The following is an 18,638-nucleotide window of genomic DNA, read 5'->3' as shown; positions in this document are numbered from 1 at the left end:
GCGGGAGGGAGACACAGAATCTGAAGCAGGCTCCAGGCTCTGAACTGTCAGGATAGAGCCCGTTGCGGGGCTCGAACCCACAAACCATGAGATCACGACCTGAGCTGGTCAGATGCTTAACCAACTGAGCCACCCAAGCGCCCCTGATTTTTGACATATTTAACACTATAAGTATTTCCCCATGTCATTAAAAAATGTGTTTATAATATGTAATATTCCATCTCTGTAAAATATCCCATCTCCTAGATATACCATTTTTTTAAAGTTTATTTATTTAGAGAGAGAGCACACAAGTGAGTTCGAGTCATGGCTTATTCATAACTGATAATTGGTACCTTTGACCCCCTTTACCCATTTCACCCACCCTCCCTTCTGCCTCAGTTAACCCCCAGTATGTTCTCTATGTCCATGAGCATGGTTTTGTTTTTTGTGTTTTTAGATCCCACATGTAAGTGAGATTACATGGTGTTTACCTTTTCCTGTGTGACTTATTTCAGTTAGCATAATGTTGTCACAAATGGCAAGGTCTCATTCTTTTTTATGGCTGAATAATATTCCTGAGAGAGAGAGAGAGAGAGAGAGAGAGAGAGAGAGTGTGTGTGTGTGTGTGTGTGTGTGTGTACACTACATTTTCTTCATCCATTCATTCATTGGCGGACCTTTAGGTTTTTTCCATGTCTTGGTTGTAAATCAAGCTGCAGTGAACATGAGGGTACATACACGTTTCCCATTTAGTGTTTTTGTATTCTTCAGATAAATTCACAGAAGTCGAATTGCTGGATCAGGTGGTAATTCTATTTTTAATTTTTTGAGGACACTTCATACTGTTTTCCATAGTGACTGCATCAATTTGCATTTCCACCAGCAGTGCACAAGGGCTTCATTTTTCTTCTACATCCTACTAACACTTATTATTTCTTACCTTGTTGATATGGCTTGTTGATAATAGCCATTCTAATGGGTGTGATTCACAGTGGTTTTGATTTGCATTTCCCTGATGGTGAGTGTTACTGAGCATGTTTTTATGTACCTGTTGACCAACTGTATTGTGTGTCTTTGAAAAAATTTCTGTCTGATGCTCTTACCCATTTTTTAATCAGATTGTTTGCTGTCAAGCTGTATGAGTTCTTTATATATGTATTTTGGATCTTAACCCCCTATCAGATACATGATTTGCAAATATTTTCTCCCATTTAGTAGGTTGCCTTTTCATTTTGTTGATGGTTCCCTTTGCTGTATAGAAGCTTTTTAGTTTGATGTTGTCCCACTTACTTATTTTTGCTTTTGTTTGCCTATGCTTTTTGGATAAATCCAAAAATTGATCCCCAAAAGTGATGTCAGGGAGCTTACTGCCTGTGTTTTCCTGTAGGAGTTTAATGGCTTCAGGTCTTACATTCAAGTCTTTAACCTATTTTGGGTTAATATTTGTGTATAATGTAAGATAGTGGTCCAGTTTCATTCTTTGCTTGTGCCTGTCCAGTTTTTCCAACACCATTCATTGAAGAGACTGTCCTTTTCTCATTGTATATCTTGGCTCCTTTACGGTAAACTAACTGACTTTATATGAATGGGTTTTATTCCTGGCTGTCTATTCTGTTCCACTGATCCCTGTGTCTGTTTTTATGCTAGTACCATACTGTTCTGGTTAACGTAACTTTGTAAGGTAGTGTGAAATCAGGGAGTGTGATGCCTCCAGCTTTGCTCTTATTTCTCAAAATTGTTTTGGGCTACTCAGGGTTTTTTGTGGCTCCACACAAATTTTAGGATTGTTTGTCCTGTTTGAAAAATGCCATTGAATTTTGATAGGGATTGCATTGAATCTGTAGACTGCTTTTGATAGTATGAACATTTTGACCATATTCTTCCAGTCCACCAGCATGGAGTATCTTTCCATTTATTTGTGTCTTCCTCAATTTCTTTTTATTAATGTCTTACAGTTTTCAGTGTACAGATCTCCCACCTCCTTGGTTAAATTGGGGTGCCCAGCCAGCTCAGTTGGTGAAGCATGCATCTCTTGATCTCGGGGTCGTGAGTTCAAGCCCCACATAGAGATTACTTAGAGCATACACAGAGATTACTTAAAAAAAATTTATTCCTGGGTATTTTATTCTTTTTGATGCAACTGTAAATATTATTATTTTCTTTCTTTTTTAAAAAATTGTTTTGGTAATGTTTATTCTTGAGAGAGAGGGAGATACAGAATCTGAAGCAGGCTTCAGGCTCTGAACTGTCAGCACAGAGCCCAGCACGGGGCTTGAACCCATGAACAGTGAGATCATGACCTGAGCTGAAGTCGGAATCTTAACCTACTGAGCTACCCTGGCGCCCCAAATGTTACTATTTTCTTAATTTCTCTTTCCGATGGTCTGTTATTAGTGAATAGAAAATGTAACAGATTTCTGTATATATCGATTTTCTATCCTACAACTTGAGTAAACTTGATTCAGGTAAACCAAACTTGAATCTCATCTGGCTTCCCATCTCAACCTGTTGGTTTTTAACTCTTAATAGACAGGTTTCGTTACTGTGACTCATGACTATTTTTGTTTGCTTTCACAGCATGAATACTACGGTGCCTGAGAGCCCCTTCAAGTGTGATCCTGATGCTGCCAAAGCTATAGTGGATGCTGTATGTAAAATTTTCCTTGAAAAAGACCATTCCTGGTGGCTAAAAAAAACTATGCTAATGGGGAAGGAAAGTACTTCTTTCAACATATATCGGAGTTCCTCCTCATGCATATTACCGTGTGAGGTCTTGAAATTGCAAATGATGAGCCCACACAAGTAGACCTTTGACTGAAGGAAGAAGCTAAGAAGGATGCTAGTCAACACTTACAGGGCGGATGAGAAAACAGTATAATTTGTAACAATCAAAATGATTCCAGAATATACCGACTAACCCAAATGCCTACGTACCTATCACAGGCCATTTTTTGCAAAAGAATTAATGGGAACTTACTTGACTTTTTATAGAAAGGACTAAGAAAGTGGTCAAGTTTCAGGCACCGTGCAGGAGTGGTTCATAATCTTACAATTTTGACTTTGTATTATTTTCAATTATTTGGATTATCCAAAAGACTGAACTAGATAATCCTAAATTATTCTTATTAACTATATTAAATAAGGAAAACAAACAGAAAACATGAGTCTGACTTCTTACTAGTAGCCTTGTAAGTGGGGTATAGTACAAGGAAAAAGAATAATTTAACAACGAAGCCAGTATATTTAGGTTTGTCTTTATATATGAATCCTGACAACGTTGAGGTGAATAGGAAAAATTAGAAGGGAAAACCATTGGCTAACAATCATAACTTTTCAATGAGAACGCTCTGCCTACTTTTTATGTATGTGTGTGTGTGTATATATATATATATATATACATATATATATGTATGTATATATAATCATTGCAAATGCATAAATCAGTTCTCTCAAGATGCATTTCCTTTTGTTTATTCTCCTGTGTGCCTTCAAAAGCTAAGAGGCCTGAATTTGTTTCTTGGCAGGAGAGCAAACATTGCCTTGTTTCTATACATTATAAATTATTTTTAGGATTTAAAAATTGGGGAAGTCCTCTTCTGTTCAGATTCTGTTTAATATATGTGTTGGTATACTTTTTTAGCTTATTTTTTTTCTGGCATTAGACTAATACATTTTCATATTTTATTTTAGTTACCACCACCATGTGAATCTGCCTGCACAATACCAACAGATGGTAAGATCTCCATTCTAGTAAAACTACACTAAACATTGTACGTATGTGTGGGAAAATTCTATCTGTATCTACAGATACATCTTACATACCACATCTACGGAGAAAGAGAAGGAAGGGGAGAAGAGACATTTCTAGAGTCCCATAATGTCTGTGGGAAGAAAGATAGCTGCACGGGCTCTCCTTCCCCCCAGCCCCCATCATGGCAGTTTCCCAACCACGGCCCAGTCTTCTCCTCTGGGTGCTGGGTAGATGCCTTGTAGATGTTGGAGCAGGTGGGGCTCTGGATCCCAATCTGGCCACAGGCTGCTTCACCCAGAAAACAGTTCTCTCCCCCTGTAGATTTAGAATTCTCTATAAGGTTCTTCTGGTGAGAATTACGTGTGTATTGATTAGTATCAAGAGTAAAGAAGCCCAAAAGAAAACACTGTGATTAGTCACCTGTTTTTGCTTATAAATGTCATATGTAATGTCACATTGTGAAATGTCACGTCTAAGTTTTTTTTTAAGGCAACCCATGGTAGGATATATGTTGGGTATGTTTTGATCCTTCTTATTTATTTAAGAAAAAAAATTTTTTTTGAACATTTATTCATTATTGAGGGACAGAGACAGAGCACGAACATGGGAGGGGCAGAGAGAGGGGGAGATACAGAATCTGAAGCAGGCTCCAGGCTCTGAGCTGTCCGCACAGAGCCCGATGTGGGGCTCGAACCCACGAGCAGTGAGATCATGACCAGAGCCAAGGTCGGACGCTTAACCGACTGAACCGCCCAGGTGCCCTGGGTATGTTTTGATTCTTAATAGAGATTCTAATTTGGTTTTCTTTTCTCCGAATACAGTGGATAAGTGGTTCCATCACCAGAAAAACTAAGGAAAATTCTGTGGAATACAAGCTGATATTGCTGCGTCCTATTCGTCTGGAGTATTAGATGCAAAAGTAGTAGCTTTTCAAAGCTTTAAATTCATAGAGCTCATCTAACTAAAGCAAATTCTGCTGTGATCAATATTCAGAATGTTATCCATCTAAAAGCATTTTTCATATCTCAACTAAGATAACTATTAGTACATGTTTCACTGTCAAAGCAGTTGTAATTTGGAAGTCATTTGTGAATAAACATGCAAGATAACTACATATTGGATGTATATGTTTACCATGTGTTAGGAAATAAAATTATTTTGCTGAAACTTCATTTATAATATTTTTACTTTAATCTGAAGCCTGATGTTACCAAGGAGGCGTGGGTTGCCGTTTGGCGTTTGTTTTCTATCAGTGATCTTATAATTCAATTTTGTAATTATTAGGCTAAAATTGGCTTGATTTTTAGGAACCTGAGAATGAAATGCCTTGTGTTTACAGTAGCCTCGATACTATGTTCTTACCTAATTCCTAGCATCCCATTGTATAGCAGAAGTTTTTATATTAGCAGAAAGCAAAACCTTGCTCAGCTTTTGAAATGATATAGTTACTTTTTTAATTTCTCTAATCAACTAATTGGACTCTTGAGTTATTTACATTATATTCTGAGTTATTAGCCCAGGTAGCTCTGTGATTAAGGTCATGTGTTTTGAAGCTGTACAGACCTGAATTTTCAATCCTAGCCTATCGACTTTAACTCTGTAACCTTAGGTCAGTTACCAACCACCCAACTTCAGTTCCCTCATTTGTAAATAAGATGTTACTTGTGTAATGGCATGTATTAAGTGGATTTTTTAAACTGAAATTTTTCATTGAGATCAATGTAGATTCACATGCAGTTAGTTGTAAGAGATAACACAGAGAATTTCTCTCTCCACCTTTCCCCGTTTCCTCCAAAGGTACGATTTTGCAAAGCGATAGTATAATGTCACAATCAGGACAATGGCTTTGAGACAGAATACTGATCTTATTCAGATTTTCCAGTTTTACCTATACTCGTTCGTGGTGTGTATTGTTGTGTACAACTGAGTCACCTAGGAAGGTTCCTGTACCCTACAAGATCCTCAAGCTTTGGCAACACGACCTCCTGTCGCCCTTTTATAACCACGCTTTCCTCTTTCATGGTCTTTCCACCCCCCATCCTTAATCTCCAAATCAGCAACTGCCAATTTGTCCTCTATTTCTACAATTTTGTCATCTCAAGAATGTTCTATAAATGGTACCATATAGTGGGTAACCTTGGGTTTGGCTTTTTTCACTCAGCGTAATTCCCTGGAGATTCTTCTAGGTTGTTGCATGTTTTTGATAATTCATTCTTTTTTATTCATCCCTTTTTATTGTTGCATACCAAACTTTGTTTTGCCTGTTGAAGGACTTCCAGGCTCGTTGCAGTTTTTGGCTGTTACAAATAAAGCTGCCGTGAACATTCCCATACACATTTGTGTGTCAGTATCACCTTCCATTGTAACTGCTAGGTCAAATGATAGATGCATGTTTATTTTTTTTTTAATGTTTATTTATTTATTTTGAGAGAGCACGGAGGAGGGGGCAGAGGGAGACAGAGAAAATCCCGAGCAGGCTCCTCGATGTCAGCTGGAAGCCCAACTCAGGCTTGGCCCCACAAACCGTGAGATCCTGACCTGAGCTGAAATCAAGAGTCAGATGCTCAACCGACTGAGCCACTCAGGCACCTCAATAGATGCACATTTAGTTTAATAATAAGAAGCTGCCAAATTGTTTTCCAGAGTGGCTCCACTATTTCACATTTAAGATAGTTACTGCTGGGGCGCCTGGGTGGCTCAGTCGGTTAAGCAGCCGACTTTGGCTCAGGTCATAATCTCGCGGTCCGTGAGTTTGAGCCCCGTGTCGGGCTCTGTGCTGACAGCTCAGAGCCTGGAGCCTGTTTCGGATTCTGTGTCTCCCTCTCTCTGACCCTCCCCCGTTCATGCTCTGTCTCTCTCGGTCTCAAAAATAAATAAACGTTAAAAAAAATTAAAAAAAAAAAAGATAGTTACTGCTATGTTTGCATTGTATCCTGTTTGGGGTTTGCTCAGCTTGGGTCTGTAAGTTTGTGTCTTTCACCAGATGTGGGAATTTTTCAGCCATATTTCTTCAAATACGCTTTTAGGCCTAACCCCCCTCTCCTTTCGATCTGATGATACAAGGGTTGGATCTTTGGTTACTGTCCCCAGGCGCATAGCTCTCTTTTCCCAGCCTATTTTCTTTTCCACAGTGAGTGAGCTGTGTTGTTCTGTCCCCAAGTTCATGGAGCCTGTCCTCCGTCGTCTCCACTCTGACAGTGAACCACTGAGCAAGTGTGCCATTATAATGGAACTATGAAGTTAACTGTATTTTTAGTTCTATGGTTTTTGTTCAGTTCTTTTTGATAACTTACATTTCTTTGTTGAGATTCTCTATTTTTAAACCTATTTCAAGGGAATTTCCAATGGACAGTCTAATGGCAGTCTTAAGATGGCTGCTTTAAAATCCTTGTCACAATTCATCTCAGTGTTGGCATCCATTGTCTTTTTTCATTCAGTTGCGATTTCCTTGGTTCACGGTATGATGGGTAATTGTTAGTAGTATCCTAGACATTTCATCTGTGATGGCCCTATTTAAATCTCATGTCTTAGCAGGTGTCACCCCACTTAGGGCTAGCACATGGGGCTCGGCCTACTTTGGGGACTGCGGTTTCAAAGGCACTTTAATTTACAGCAGCTTTGCAGTGTTACTTTGGTCTGCTTGGTTTTATCTGGTGCCCTTGGAGCTTCTGTTGGTACCTGCAGGTGCCGCCTCAAGGGGCTGGTGGGTATCTCTTGGTGGGGGAAGCATGTGTGGGTCCCCAAACTGATCCCCTCCATCTAGCCAGGGACCCAGGCCAGTGTCTCTGGGTCGAGGAGGAGAGTCTTACTTAGGCTGCAGGGATAAAGAGGCTTCCTGGACTCGTCCACCTGCGATAGCTGGATTTCTCCCTCAGGCTCAGCCTGCCCACCCACCTAGGAGCCTTGGTGGAGAGTCTGTAGGGAAAGAGAATACGTCCCTGGTGGCTTATTCCTGGCTGGCCTCCCAGCGATCCCCCTTGCCAGGTAGTGTCACACCCACCAGCGAGACACCCATTCTCTAAGAGGGAGGAATGAGTCTATCTGGGCTGCCTTCTATTGCTAGGTTAAGGGTCGGGGAAGGACTCTCCCTTGGGTGGTAGGACGCACGTGCCCTGCCACTGTGCTGTTCTCTGGTCCTGGTCCCAAACCAGCTCACCGTTTACCACCTTCCGGGGTTTTCCTTTGGTTGTCTCTTTTGCCATTTCCACGGTCTGTAGTTGTGTGTCGCCGTGAGGAGCAAGGGAAAAAGGGGCTATGCCATCTTGCCTGGACCCAGAATCAGAAATGTCAGCATTCAGATTTTAGCAATATTTCTCATACTCCTTTTGTAAGTCTGTTTTTAAATGTTGCCTCAGTCGTGGTCATACACAACTGCTGAAGTGATTTATTTGTCAGGATGAGAAATATGTTTTGTAACGAAAGATTATACAACGTGGGGGACTTCATAAAAATTGGCCCAATAGTTAGGAATCAGTCACCAAGGTTTTTGCCAGTTTTTAATGCAGCAAATGACATTTTTTCCCCCCAAGGACTTGGAAGTCAAGCCTGACTATATTATTACCATGGTTAAGTTACTTGGCCTATCAGAGCTTTAGTTTTTCCATCTGTAAGATGGTCATTGAATCATCATCACAGGGTGGAAGGAATGGAGGTGAAGGACTTCCCCAGTGCCGGGCTCAGAGCAGGTGCTCAATGGAGGCTGGTTGTTCATAATTGTAATCCCCAACAACACCGAGTGGGATCACTGCATTTTTTTTCAGATAAGGGAATCTGCAACATTGGCCCGGTTGTGTAAAGGGTCTGACTGAGCGCTCCAATTGGAAATTCAAAATTCACTTGCACCATTGCCGAGCCCTGGCCTGCATCCGCTGCAGCCGTAAAGGCAATTATGTCCCATCTGATCAGCATATTTGCTCTGCAAGGGGTTCAGTTGTGCTTTTGCACAGAATGTTCTTTACGTGTATAAAGAGCTGCCCCGGGCTACTGCTTTCTGGGCAGAAGGGAATTTGCTTTTTACGTGGACAAGAATGCAGTGCAAATTGCTTCATGGCGGGCAAGTATTTATTAAACAATTATAAACTTGAGTTCGTTACCACATAGTTCATTGTCCCCTCTGTTGTGGTGGAATCTTTCCCGTAGTTATTACAAAAACTTCAAATTAACGAGAAAATAGTCATCAGCAGGAAGATTACACAATGAAAATCACAAGGTTATGTGGCAATCTGAATTTAAGAAGAAGCCTAAGAGCAGTCTGGCCATCCCTATCAAAAGTTTAAACTCCTTCTTACCCTTGGACTCAGCAATTCTGCTCAGAGAATTCATTCCAGTTGACTGAGAGTAGTCAACCGGGCGCACAGCGTATGGCAGCTTTGTTTAGTACGGCAAAACCTGGAAAAATGTCTAATTGTCCAGTTGAGAAGTGGCTAAGTATATTATCAGTATCATGTAGCGGTTCAAGAATAAAGTCACTGCATGGGCTGATATGGAAAAGATGTTCAAAATACGTAAGTGAAAAAACAAAATTGTACTCTAGCAGCTAACTGTGGCCTGTGGGCCAAATCCAGCCTGCCACCTGTCCGGTAACTAAAATCGCTTTGGAACACAGCCACACCCATTCATTTACAAATTGCTGTGGCTGCCTTCAAGCTACAATGGAGAGTTTAGTAGTTGGGACAGAGACCATATGGCCTTCAAAGCCAAAAATATTTGCTATTCAACACGTTACTGAAAATATTTGCCAATCCTTGCTCAATCCTCTGATCCTCTTCGTGTTTTTGACCAAGTGAGCCCAGGGGAAAAGTTATACATTAGTGGATATGCTTGTACGGACAGAGACCATTTCTGGAAACAAACCACAGTTAACCATGATTATCTTGGGGTGGGAACGCAGACATAAGCACGGAAGCAGTGGGGTCCAGGGAGTTTCCTTCCACTTCATAAGATTCTGTGCTCTCTGGATGGTTTTCCTAAAAGCATGTGTAACTTATTTTAATTTTTTTTTTTTTTTAAGAAAATCAAATGAAGCAGAACACCAATGGACAGTGCTCAGCGCAGCTAGGGGCAGAGGGCTCCCGGCTCCAGGCAGCCGGGTGCGGGTGACCCTTGCACCACCAGCACTGAATCACCTGCGATATTTATAAAAAATAAAGAAGTAAATACAATATATAATATATATGTATAATGTAATATGTATAATATATATGTATACATATATATAACATAATATGTATAACAATATACATATTACATATACTTAATACATATATATGTATTCTAGATATATATTCTATATGTATGTTCTATATATATTCTATCTATATGTTCTGTATACAGTCTAGTCTCTATATATGTGTGTATGTGTATATATATGTGTGTGTATATATATGTGTGTGTGTGTGTATGTGTGTGTATATATGTGTGTGTGTATATATATATATATATATATATCCTACTCAATTAGACCCAGGAGGTGCTAGGCCCTGAAATCTAATTTTGAACCAGCTCCCCCAGGTGATTCTAACATACCTTGATGTTTGAAACCATTGCTCTAGTCATGAATCTCATAAATTGGCGAAAGATTTCTCAGTGGGTTGTAATATAATCAGCATGAGATAACCAGCAAACATCTACCACAGCAGCAGCAACAGCAACAACAAAAATAGCTCCCATTTGTGCGGCCCCTGGCTGGCCCAATTAGAGCATACGACCCTTGATCTCGGGGTTGTGAGTTCACACCCCATGTTGGCTGTAGAGACTACGTAAAAAAAAAAAAAATCATAAATAAAAAACCTCCCACTTGTGAGGACTTACTAAATGTCAGGCCCTGTGCTATATGCTTTACGTACTTCCATCTTGTTTAATTCACTTGCAACACGGAACCAAGGAGGCCAAGGGACTGTGGTCTCTGAACGCCTGGGGCCAGGCCCTTGGTGAAGGGCAGGGAATGTCACATCATCCCAGCCCCATGGCCCTCCCCGCAGTGAGGGGCCGGTCTCCTTTGTCACCTGGCAAAGCTACATAATACTGGCTGCAGTTGGTCAGGTGGTCCCAAGACACTAACTGGCTGGGTTACCTTCAACACACAGCACACGGCTTCCACTCTTGGGAAATGAGGTTTGACCTGGGTCCCCTTGAAGGCCTCTTCCAGAGCTGACACCCACGCCCCCACCTTAGAGCCGTAGTATGGGTGTTCCAGTGTGACATGTGACTCCTCGCTGCTGCACCCATGCGCCTGGGGCCATCCTCCCCTAACCTGTCCGTCTGCTCCTTCCCTGGGAGGCAGATGGTGATGCTGTTGCACACCTGAGTCACGTCTACTTCCCTAGCATCCCTGTCCTCCCTCGCATCTCTCCTCTCAGCTCGTTAAAATATACCCACGTCGGGGCTCCAGCACCCCACGGGGACGCAGCCTGTGCCCAGGGGTCCTAGAGCCACTGCGTAGAACCGTGCAAAGACCTGCAGCTTCTATATTACTGGAGGGTGAATAATCACAAGGTTATTCATAGGTTAAAAGACACACACACACACACACACACACACACCAGACATGCTGTGGTTTTGAATGCTGGCTTCCCACGGATTTTGAAGAGAAACATGCTATCTCAGGCCAAGGTGCTACCTGTGGCTTTGCTATCTAGGGCTATGCCACCAGATCCCTGAAGCCACCAGATCCCTGGAGTCAAAGTTCATTCTCCTCTGGTCTTGGAGTAAATTCAGAGGCACTTTGCAGAGCACTGCAGGCAAAGAGCTCTGTGCTTCCAGTCGTGAGCCTCGAGTTCTAGCTCCGGCTCTGTGTGACATCAGGCAGATCTTTTGACTTCTCTGGGCCTCATTTTCCTCATTTCGTATAATAACAGGGTGGACTCCTACCTGAACATATATTTTAACACGGAAGATATCATGTCTCTATGACTCTGATGTAGTCCAGTGGAACAGGGATGAGCTGGGGAAAGAAAAGTTTCTCTCGGTGACTCGCGCTGGGCTGAGAGCTGGAGGGACAGAAAACCGCAGTCTCACCCTCTTTGCCTTCAGGAAGTTCACTGGTATGGAGGTACACTGAAAAATGATTGTACATGTAGAGAAACTGGACCCCCCCATACACTGCTGGTGGGAATGCAAAATGGTGCAGCCGCCTTGGGAAACAGGCGGTTTGAACATAGTGTTGAAAAAGTTGAACATAGTGTTACCAGATCACACAGCAGTCTACCCCTAGGTATGGACCAAGAGAAATGTGTCCACACAACAATTCGTACAGATGTTCATAGCAGCATTGTTTAGAATAGTCAACAAGTGTAAATATCCCAAATGTCCATCAACTGCTGAGTGGATAAGTGGTATGACCATGAAGTAGGTATTTTTCAGCCGTGAAAAGGGATGAAATACTGGCACGTGCTACAACCTGGATGAACCTAGAAAACATTATGCTGAGTGAAAGCAGCCAGACACAAAAAGCCATATATCTCGCACGACTCCATTTACATGAAAGTCTAGAATAGGAAGATCCATCAGGACAGAAAGTACATTAGTGCTTGCCAGCGGCTGGAGTGAGGGGGAGCGGGGCTAATGGGTATGGGGTTTCTTTGAGGAATGGCGAAAATTGAGGTGATGACTGCCCAGTTCTGTGAACATACCGAAAATCACCAAATTGTACCCTGTAAATGGGTCACTTGTATGATACGTGAATTACATCTCAATAAGGCCATCATGAAAGAAACAAAAATCATTGGAAACCCAACATCAGAGGTGCTATACGTGGAGAAAAGAAGCAGAGGGACAATTTGGGAAGGGGCCACCCAGGAAAGACTGACTGCGGGGTTTTGCCTGACCGGAGTCTTGAGAAACAAGGTGCAGAAGAGATGGAAGGGTGTTCCAGACACAGGGAACAGCCCACGCTAAGGAAGTATTCCCAAGGCTAGAGAGGATGTCGATGGTAACACTCAACCTTTATTGAATGTTTGCACCATGCCAGCAAACTAAAGTTATATGACCTTATTTAATCTCCATAAAAATCATTACTTCATTCACTCCGCCAGTTATTGAACAAATTTCATCGGACACCGCCTACGTGCCAGGAACGGAGCTAACCACCAGAGACACTATGCGGAGGTAGATGCTTGTATTATCCATTTGAGGCACATTAAGATTAAATAAGTTACCCAAAGTGAGAGTGTGAGTAAGTGGAAGAACTGGGATTCAAACCCATGTGGTCTGATTCCAGAGCTCATTTTCAAAACGTGGTCTTTGATACATCCCTATAAATAGTAGTCATTTAGTGTAAATGCATAAATACCATCACATGTTTCTCCCTCTCTCTCTTACTCTATCACGCTCACTCTTTTTTTTTTTTAAGTTTTATTTATTTAAGTAATCTCTACACCCCACTTGGGGCTCAAACTTGTGGCCCCGAGATCAAGAGTTGCAGATTCCTCTGCACCAGCCAGGCTCTCCCCTCCCCCTCTCTGTCGATCTTTTTCTTTTCCTTGTTTGGTGGAGAGGACACTGTCAGACGACAGCGTAAGTTGCAAGGTGCACAACTCGTTGTCGGGGCTCCTGGCTGGCTCAGTCAGAAGAGCATCCAGCTCTTGATCTCCGAATTGTGAGTTTTAGCCCCACGCTGGGTGTAGAGATGCCTTACAGAAATTTTTAAAAACTTAAAGAAAAATCGAGGTGTACGACATATTGATGAGATACGCTCACGCGGTGTAAAATGACTAAAACCACAGCGTCAGCCAACCCCTCCATCATGGCGCCTCAGGTCATTCGCCATTTCTTTTTCGTAGTGACAATATTTAAGATCTGCTCTCTTGGCGACTGTTGAGTATGTAACACAGATCACCCTACTCAACCGCCACTCCACTCTGTTTCTATGAGTTTGGCTTTTTCTGGATTCCATGTGTGAGTGATATCCTAGAGTACTGACTTCTTTTTCTGGCTTATTCTGCTTAGCATAATGTCTGCAGGCTCGTTCGTGTTGTCACGAATGGCAGGGTTTCTTTCTCATGGCTGAATAATGTTCCATCGTGTATACGTACCATGTCGTCTTTATCCATTCAATCATCAATGGGCATGTAGACGGTTTCTGTGCCTTGGCTATTGTGACCAGGGCTGCAATGAACATGGGAGTGCAGGTATCTCTTTGAGCTCCTGTTTTCATTGTCTTTGGATATATACCCAGAAATGTAAGAGCTGGATCATACGGTAGTTCGATTTTTTTTTTAATTTTTTGAGGAAACTCCATACTGTTTTCCACAGTGGCTGCACCAATTAAGAGTCCCACCAACAGTGCACAAGGGGCCCCTTTTCTCCACATCCTCACCAACACTTGCTATCTCTTGTCTTTTTGAGAATGGCCATTCTGAAACAGGTGTGAGGCAATATCTCATTGTGGTTTTGAGCTGCATTTCCTTGATGACTAGTGATGTCACATACCTGTTGGTCATCTGTATGCCCTTCTTTGAAAAAATGTCTGTTCAGACCCTCTGCCCATTTTTTAATCAGGTTGGTTTTTTGCTATTGAGTTGTATGAATTCTTTATGAATTTTGGATAGTAACCCTTTATCAGATATATGATTGGCAAATATTTCTCCCATTCCATAGGTTGCCTTTTAATTTTATTTTTATTTTTGTTTTTATTTTAAATTTTTTTTCAACGTTTTTTTAATTTATTTTTGGGACAGAGAGAGACAGAGCATGAACGGGGGAGGGGCAGAGAGAGAGGGAGACACAGAATCAGAAACAGGCTCCAGGCTCCGAGCCATCAGCCCAGAGCCTGACGCGGGGCTCGAACTCACGGACCGCAAGATCGTGACCTGGCTGAAGTCGGACGCTTAACCGACTGCGCCACCCAGGTGCCCCTTAATTTTATTTTTGTATATTCCCTCCCTAGCCCTAGAGTCAGCCATGTCTCAAAGAGCCTTGGTTCCTTTCATTGGAGAATGGTATTAGAAACCAAGATCTGGGTGGTGGGTGTGCTCATTGCTACTGAGTTGCTTCTAGGTCCTCTCAGTGGACGCGGCAAGGAAAAATATGTGGGTATAACAACCTGTATAAATACACATAGGTATAAATATTTCCATGTATAGCCATCTGTATCTATATGAAGCCAAATATGAATGCATACTAATGCCTCCAACTCTAAACCTACCCCTCTGAAGCCAGGGCCTACACTTTGAAAGGTCCCTGCAAAGAAGGGGGTGAAGGGACCCAAAGAGAAAAAAGGGAAAGTCTGTGCTGATGAGGATTGAAATAACCCTGCAGAAAATGGAGATGCTCAAATGGACCAGGCACAGAAAGCTGACAACACTGGAGGTTCTGTGCTGACTTCGGCAGCACATATACTAAAACTGGAATGGTAAGGAGAAGATTAGCATGGCCCCTGTGCACGTATGACACTCAAATTTGTGAAAATGCTGGAGGTTTCAAGTGAAACATGTGCATTAAAAAATTTTTTTAGGGGCACCTGGCTGGCTCAGAGGATCATGCAACTCTTGACCTCCGGATCATGAGTTCGAGCCCCACGCTGGGTGTAGAGATTGCTTAAATAAATAAAACTTAATTCTTTTTAAAATTGTGATAAAATACACATATCTTACCATTTAAGAATTTATATTAACCATTTTTTAAAATGGTTTTACTTATTTTTGAGAGAGAGAGAGCATGTGTGCGCAGCTGGGGAGGGGCAGAGAGAGGGGGAGACAGAGGATCTAAAGCAGGTTCTGCACTGACAGTAGAGAGCTTGATGAGGGGTTTGAACTCGTGAACCACGAGATCATGACCCGAGCCAAAATCAAGAGTTGGACGCTCAACTGGCTGAGCCACCCAGGTGCCCCATGACTGGCTTATTTCAATTAGCATGTCCTTAAGGTTCATTCATGTTGTAGCGTGTGTCAGATTTCCTTCCCTTTTAAGGCTGAATAGTATCCATTGTGTGTATATATCACATTTTGTCTATTCATTTATCTGGTGATGGACACCTGGGTTACTTTCACCTCTTGGATACTGTGAATAATGCTCCTGTGAACATGGGTGCACAAATATCTCTGTCAGATCCTGTTTTCAATCCTTTGGGATACATAATGAAGAAGTGGAATTGCTAAGTCAGATGGTAAATCTATTTTCAACATGTTGAGCAACCACCATACTGTTTTCTACAGCAGCTGCACCATTGTACATTCCTACCAATAGTGCCCAAGAGTTCCAGTATCTCCACATCCTTGCCAACACTTATTTTCTTTTCTCCCTTCCTTCCTCTCTCCCTTCCTTTTCTTTCTCTCTTTCCCTCTTTCTTTTCTTTGTTTTTTGGGTCTAGCGATTCAAATGGGTGTGAGGTAGTATGTTGCGTCAGTTTGATTTGCATTTATCTGATGGTTAATGACGTTGGGCACCTTTTCATGTTTTTGGCCATTTACAGATCTTTAGAGAAATGTCTGTTCAAGCCCTTTGCCCATTTTTGTTTTCTTGTTGAGACTGCTACATTTGACTGGAATGAAATGATATTATGTAAAATCACTGGTACAAAGATAAGGCATGTCTCCTGATAAAAACGCGACAAAGATGGCTTGAAAATCTCCCCGAGTGTCACAGTGCATATGCCTTGCTCTAGTTTCCTAGAGAGCTGAAGACACAGGGAGCTCTGATTTGCCTTTTTCTTCTGAGTCATCTTGAAAAGAGTGAGGAAGGGGTATTTTTGCTTATTAGGTTCCTCAACTCTTACAGGAATAAAACAGGGGACGAAGAAAGTAATATACTGTTCAGAAGGACATGGGGTTTAGAGAAAAATAGTTTTCTTTTAGTGATTTTTCTGACTCCAAAACCCTTTCAGTTTTGGATGGATTCCCTGTCCATGAGGAAATCTAAGGAAAAACTTATGTTTGTATAACTATTATGAGCAAGGAAACTAAAATCCAGACATATAGATATTTATAAGAATGCATTTCAGGAAAGGACTTGACGTTAGATGCCCTTTCCCTCTCTTTTGTACACTAGGAAATGTACAGTTACTTTAAGAAGAAGTAAGGTTTTTTTTTCCTGATTGCACTCCAGATTATGTCAAAGGGGAAACATGCGGAAAATTTAATGCTTTCATCTCTTTAAATTTTAAAACAGATTGCCTTTCAGGACAATTTTTCTAATCAACATTATATGAAATCCTCCAGATGACAAAAAGTGCAATGTTCACATTCTTCTCAAGAGTTGAACGAATTTCTAAGTCTTGACATAGATGGTATTCCAGCTTTTACTACTGAGCAGAAAGGTATAATTGATTTTCATCAACGATGACTTTTTGGTTCACCTCTTTTGGTTCTCCTCTCCTTCACAGCCACATTTCTAACGACGTTGTCCAGGGTCACTGCCCCATTTCCTCCTCTCCACAGTCTCTCCTTACGTCATTCCAGTCCAGCACACATAGTCGGTACTCCCCCAAAACTGCGTTTATCAGGCTCACCTATGACCCGCATGTTGACAGTTCCAACAGATGCCATGAAGGTTAATTTTACATGTCAACTTGACCCAACTAAGGGATGCCCCGGTAGGTAGGAAAATATTTCTGGGTGGGTCTGTGAGAGCATTTCTGGAAAAGATTAGCATTTGATTCAGTAGACTTGAGTAAAGAGATCCGCCCTCACCAATGTGGGTGGGCATCATGCAATCCCTTGAGGATTCAAATGGGTCACAAATGCAAAGGTAGGGCAAACTCTCTTTCTCTCTTCTTGAGCTGGCACATCCACCTTTCCTACCCTCAGATATCAGAGCTCCTGGTTCTAGGAGCATACACACCAGCAGCTGCCTGATTCTCAGGCCTTTGGGCTTGGACAGAATCATACCACCTGCTTCTCAAGCTTGCAGATGGCGCATCTGGGACATCTCGGCTTCCGTAGCCACGTGAGCCAATGCCTCTAATAAACCCCCTCTTATATACGTATCTACATATATGCTACTGGTCCTGTTTCTCTGGAGAACCATGACTAACACAGATGCTTTTCAATCTCCGTTCTAGTTTCTGAGTCCGGTCTACCTACTGTTGAGCCTCTGTTGGGGAGTAAGAATAGAGTGGGGGAGAATTACATAAAATTCCTCTGCTCAAACCCTCCACTGGTTCTGCAGATCACTCACAATAAAAGCTAAAGTCCCCATCGTGGCCTCCAAGGCTCTAAAGATTTGCCCCCTTCTGGGAGACAATTCTCCCCTTCTTGGGGCAGAGTTATTGTTGCCTTTGTTTGGACTGTCTTCTTAAAGGTGTTTATACAAGGAACAGCCTGGGAAGACAGAGTCCGAGCCCGCCCGCACCGCCCCGCACTGCAGGAGACAGATTGAGTATCCAGCGTAACAATGCCTCCCTGTAGGTCAAAGGTCAGGCGGGTGTGCTTGCCGGCCACCAAGATTTGGGTTCTCTAAGCTCTGGGTTCCTCAGCTGTGATGCAAACCCCCTATATGGGCAGCATCCACGTGGGCTGCTCCGTGTCACCCCTGATGGCATTTGAAGTGGGGTTCGTGAGCAAATCACAAAAGACATCCTTGACACGTCCTCAAGAAAGAATCCTTGAGACATCTTTGGTGCAAAAAGGTGATTTTATTAAAGCACGGGGACAGGCCCCGTGGGCAGAAAGGGCTGCACTGGGGTTGCGAGGAGCGACTGATTACATACTTTCAAGTTTGTGGACCGGGGGGGGGGGGGGGGGGGGGGGGGCGGGGAGGAATATAAATATAAGTGTCCAAGGAATTTCTGGAAGCTGAAAGAGGGTCTCCTAGGACCCTGAAGATTTAGCTATTGTCGAGATAAGGATGCTTGTAGTTTTCAAGGAAGCGTAAACATTACAGCACGAAGGCGGCCAAAAACGTTTGGGCGAATGTTACACGCTGCAGGTCTCCGACATCTACCAAAGGGCCGCAGGCTGTAAGGGAATGT

At 42.4% G+C, this 18,638-nt stretch overlaps 1 protein-coding gene and 1 non-coding gene across 2 annotated transcripts in view; both read left to right on the top strand.

Moving 5' to 3' along the window:
• PPA1 (inorganic pyrophosphatase 1) overlaps window positions 1–4,905 on the top strand; it is a 30,416-nt gene extending 25,511 nt beyond the window's left edge. Inside the window, exons 9-11 of the mRNA XM_043596538.1 lie at window positions 2,560–2,629; window positions 3,673–3,715; window positions 4,555–4,905. Coding sequence (XP_043452473.1) covers window positions 2,560–2,629; window positions 3,673–3,715; window positions 4,555–4,586 — 145 coding nt within the window. The 3' untranslated portion in view covers window positions 4,587–4,905. The remainder of the gene's footprint in view (window positions 1–2,559; window positions 2,630–3,672; window positions 3,716–4,554) is intronic.
• A 10,140-nt stretch (window positions 4,906–15,045) lies between these two features.
• LOC122493593 lies at window positions 15,046–15,152 on the top strand. Its single transcript, XR_006299951.1, has one exon. It is a non-coding gene; the product is annotated as a U6 spliceosomal RNA (small nuclear RNA).
• Window positions 15,153–18,638: the final 3,486 nt, after the last annotated feature.

The sequence above is a fragment of the Prionailurus bengalensis genome, chromosome D2 (assembly GCF_016509475.1).
Source record: "Prionailurus bengalensis isolate Pbe53 chromosome D2, Fcat_Pben_1.1_paternal_pri, whole genome shotgun sequence".
Classification (NCBI taxonomy): domain Eukaryota; kingdom Metazoa; phylum Chordata; class Mammalia; order Carnivora; family Felidae; genus Prionailurus; species Prionailurus bengalensis.
This window is presented reverse-complemented; position numbering and strand designations above follow the sequence as displayed.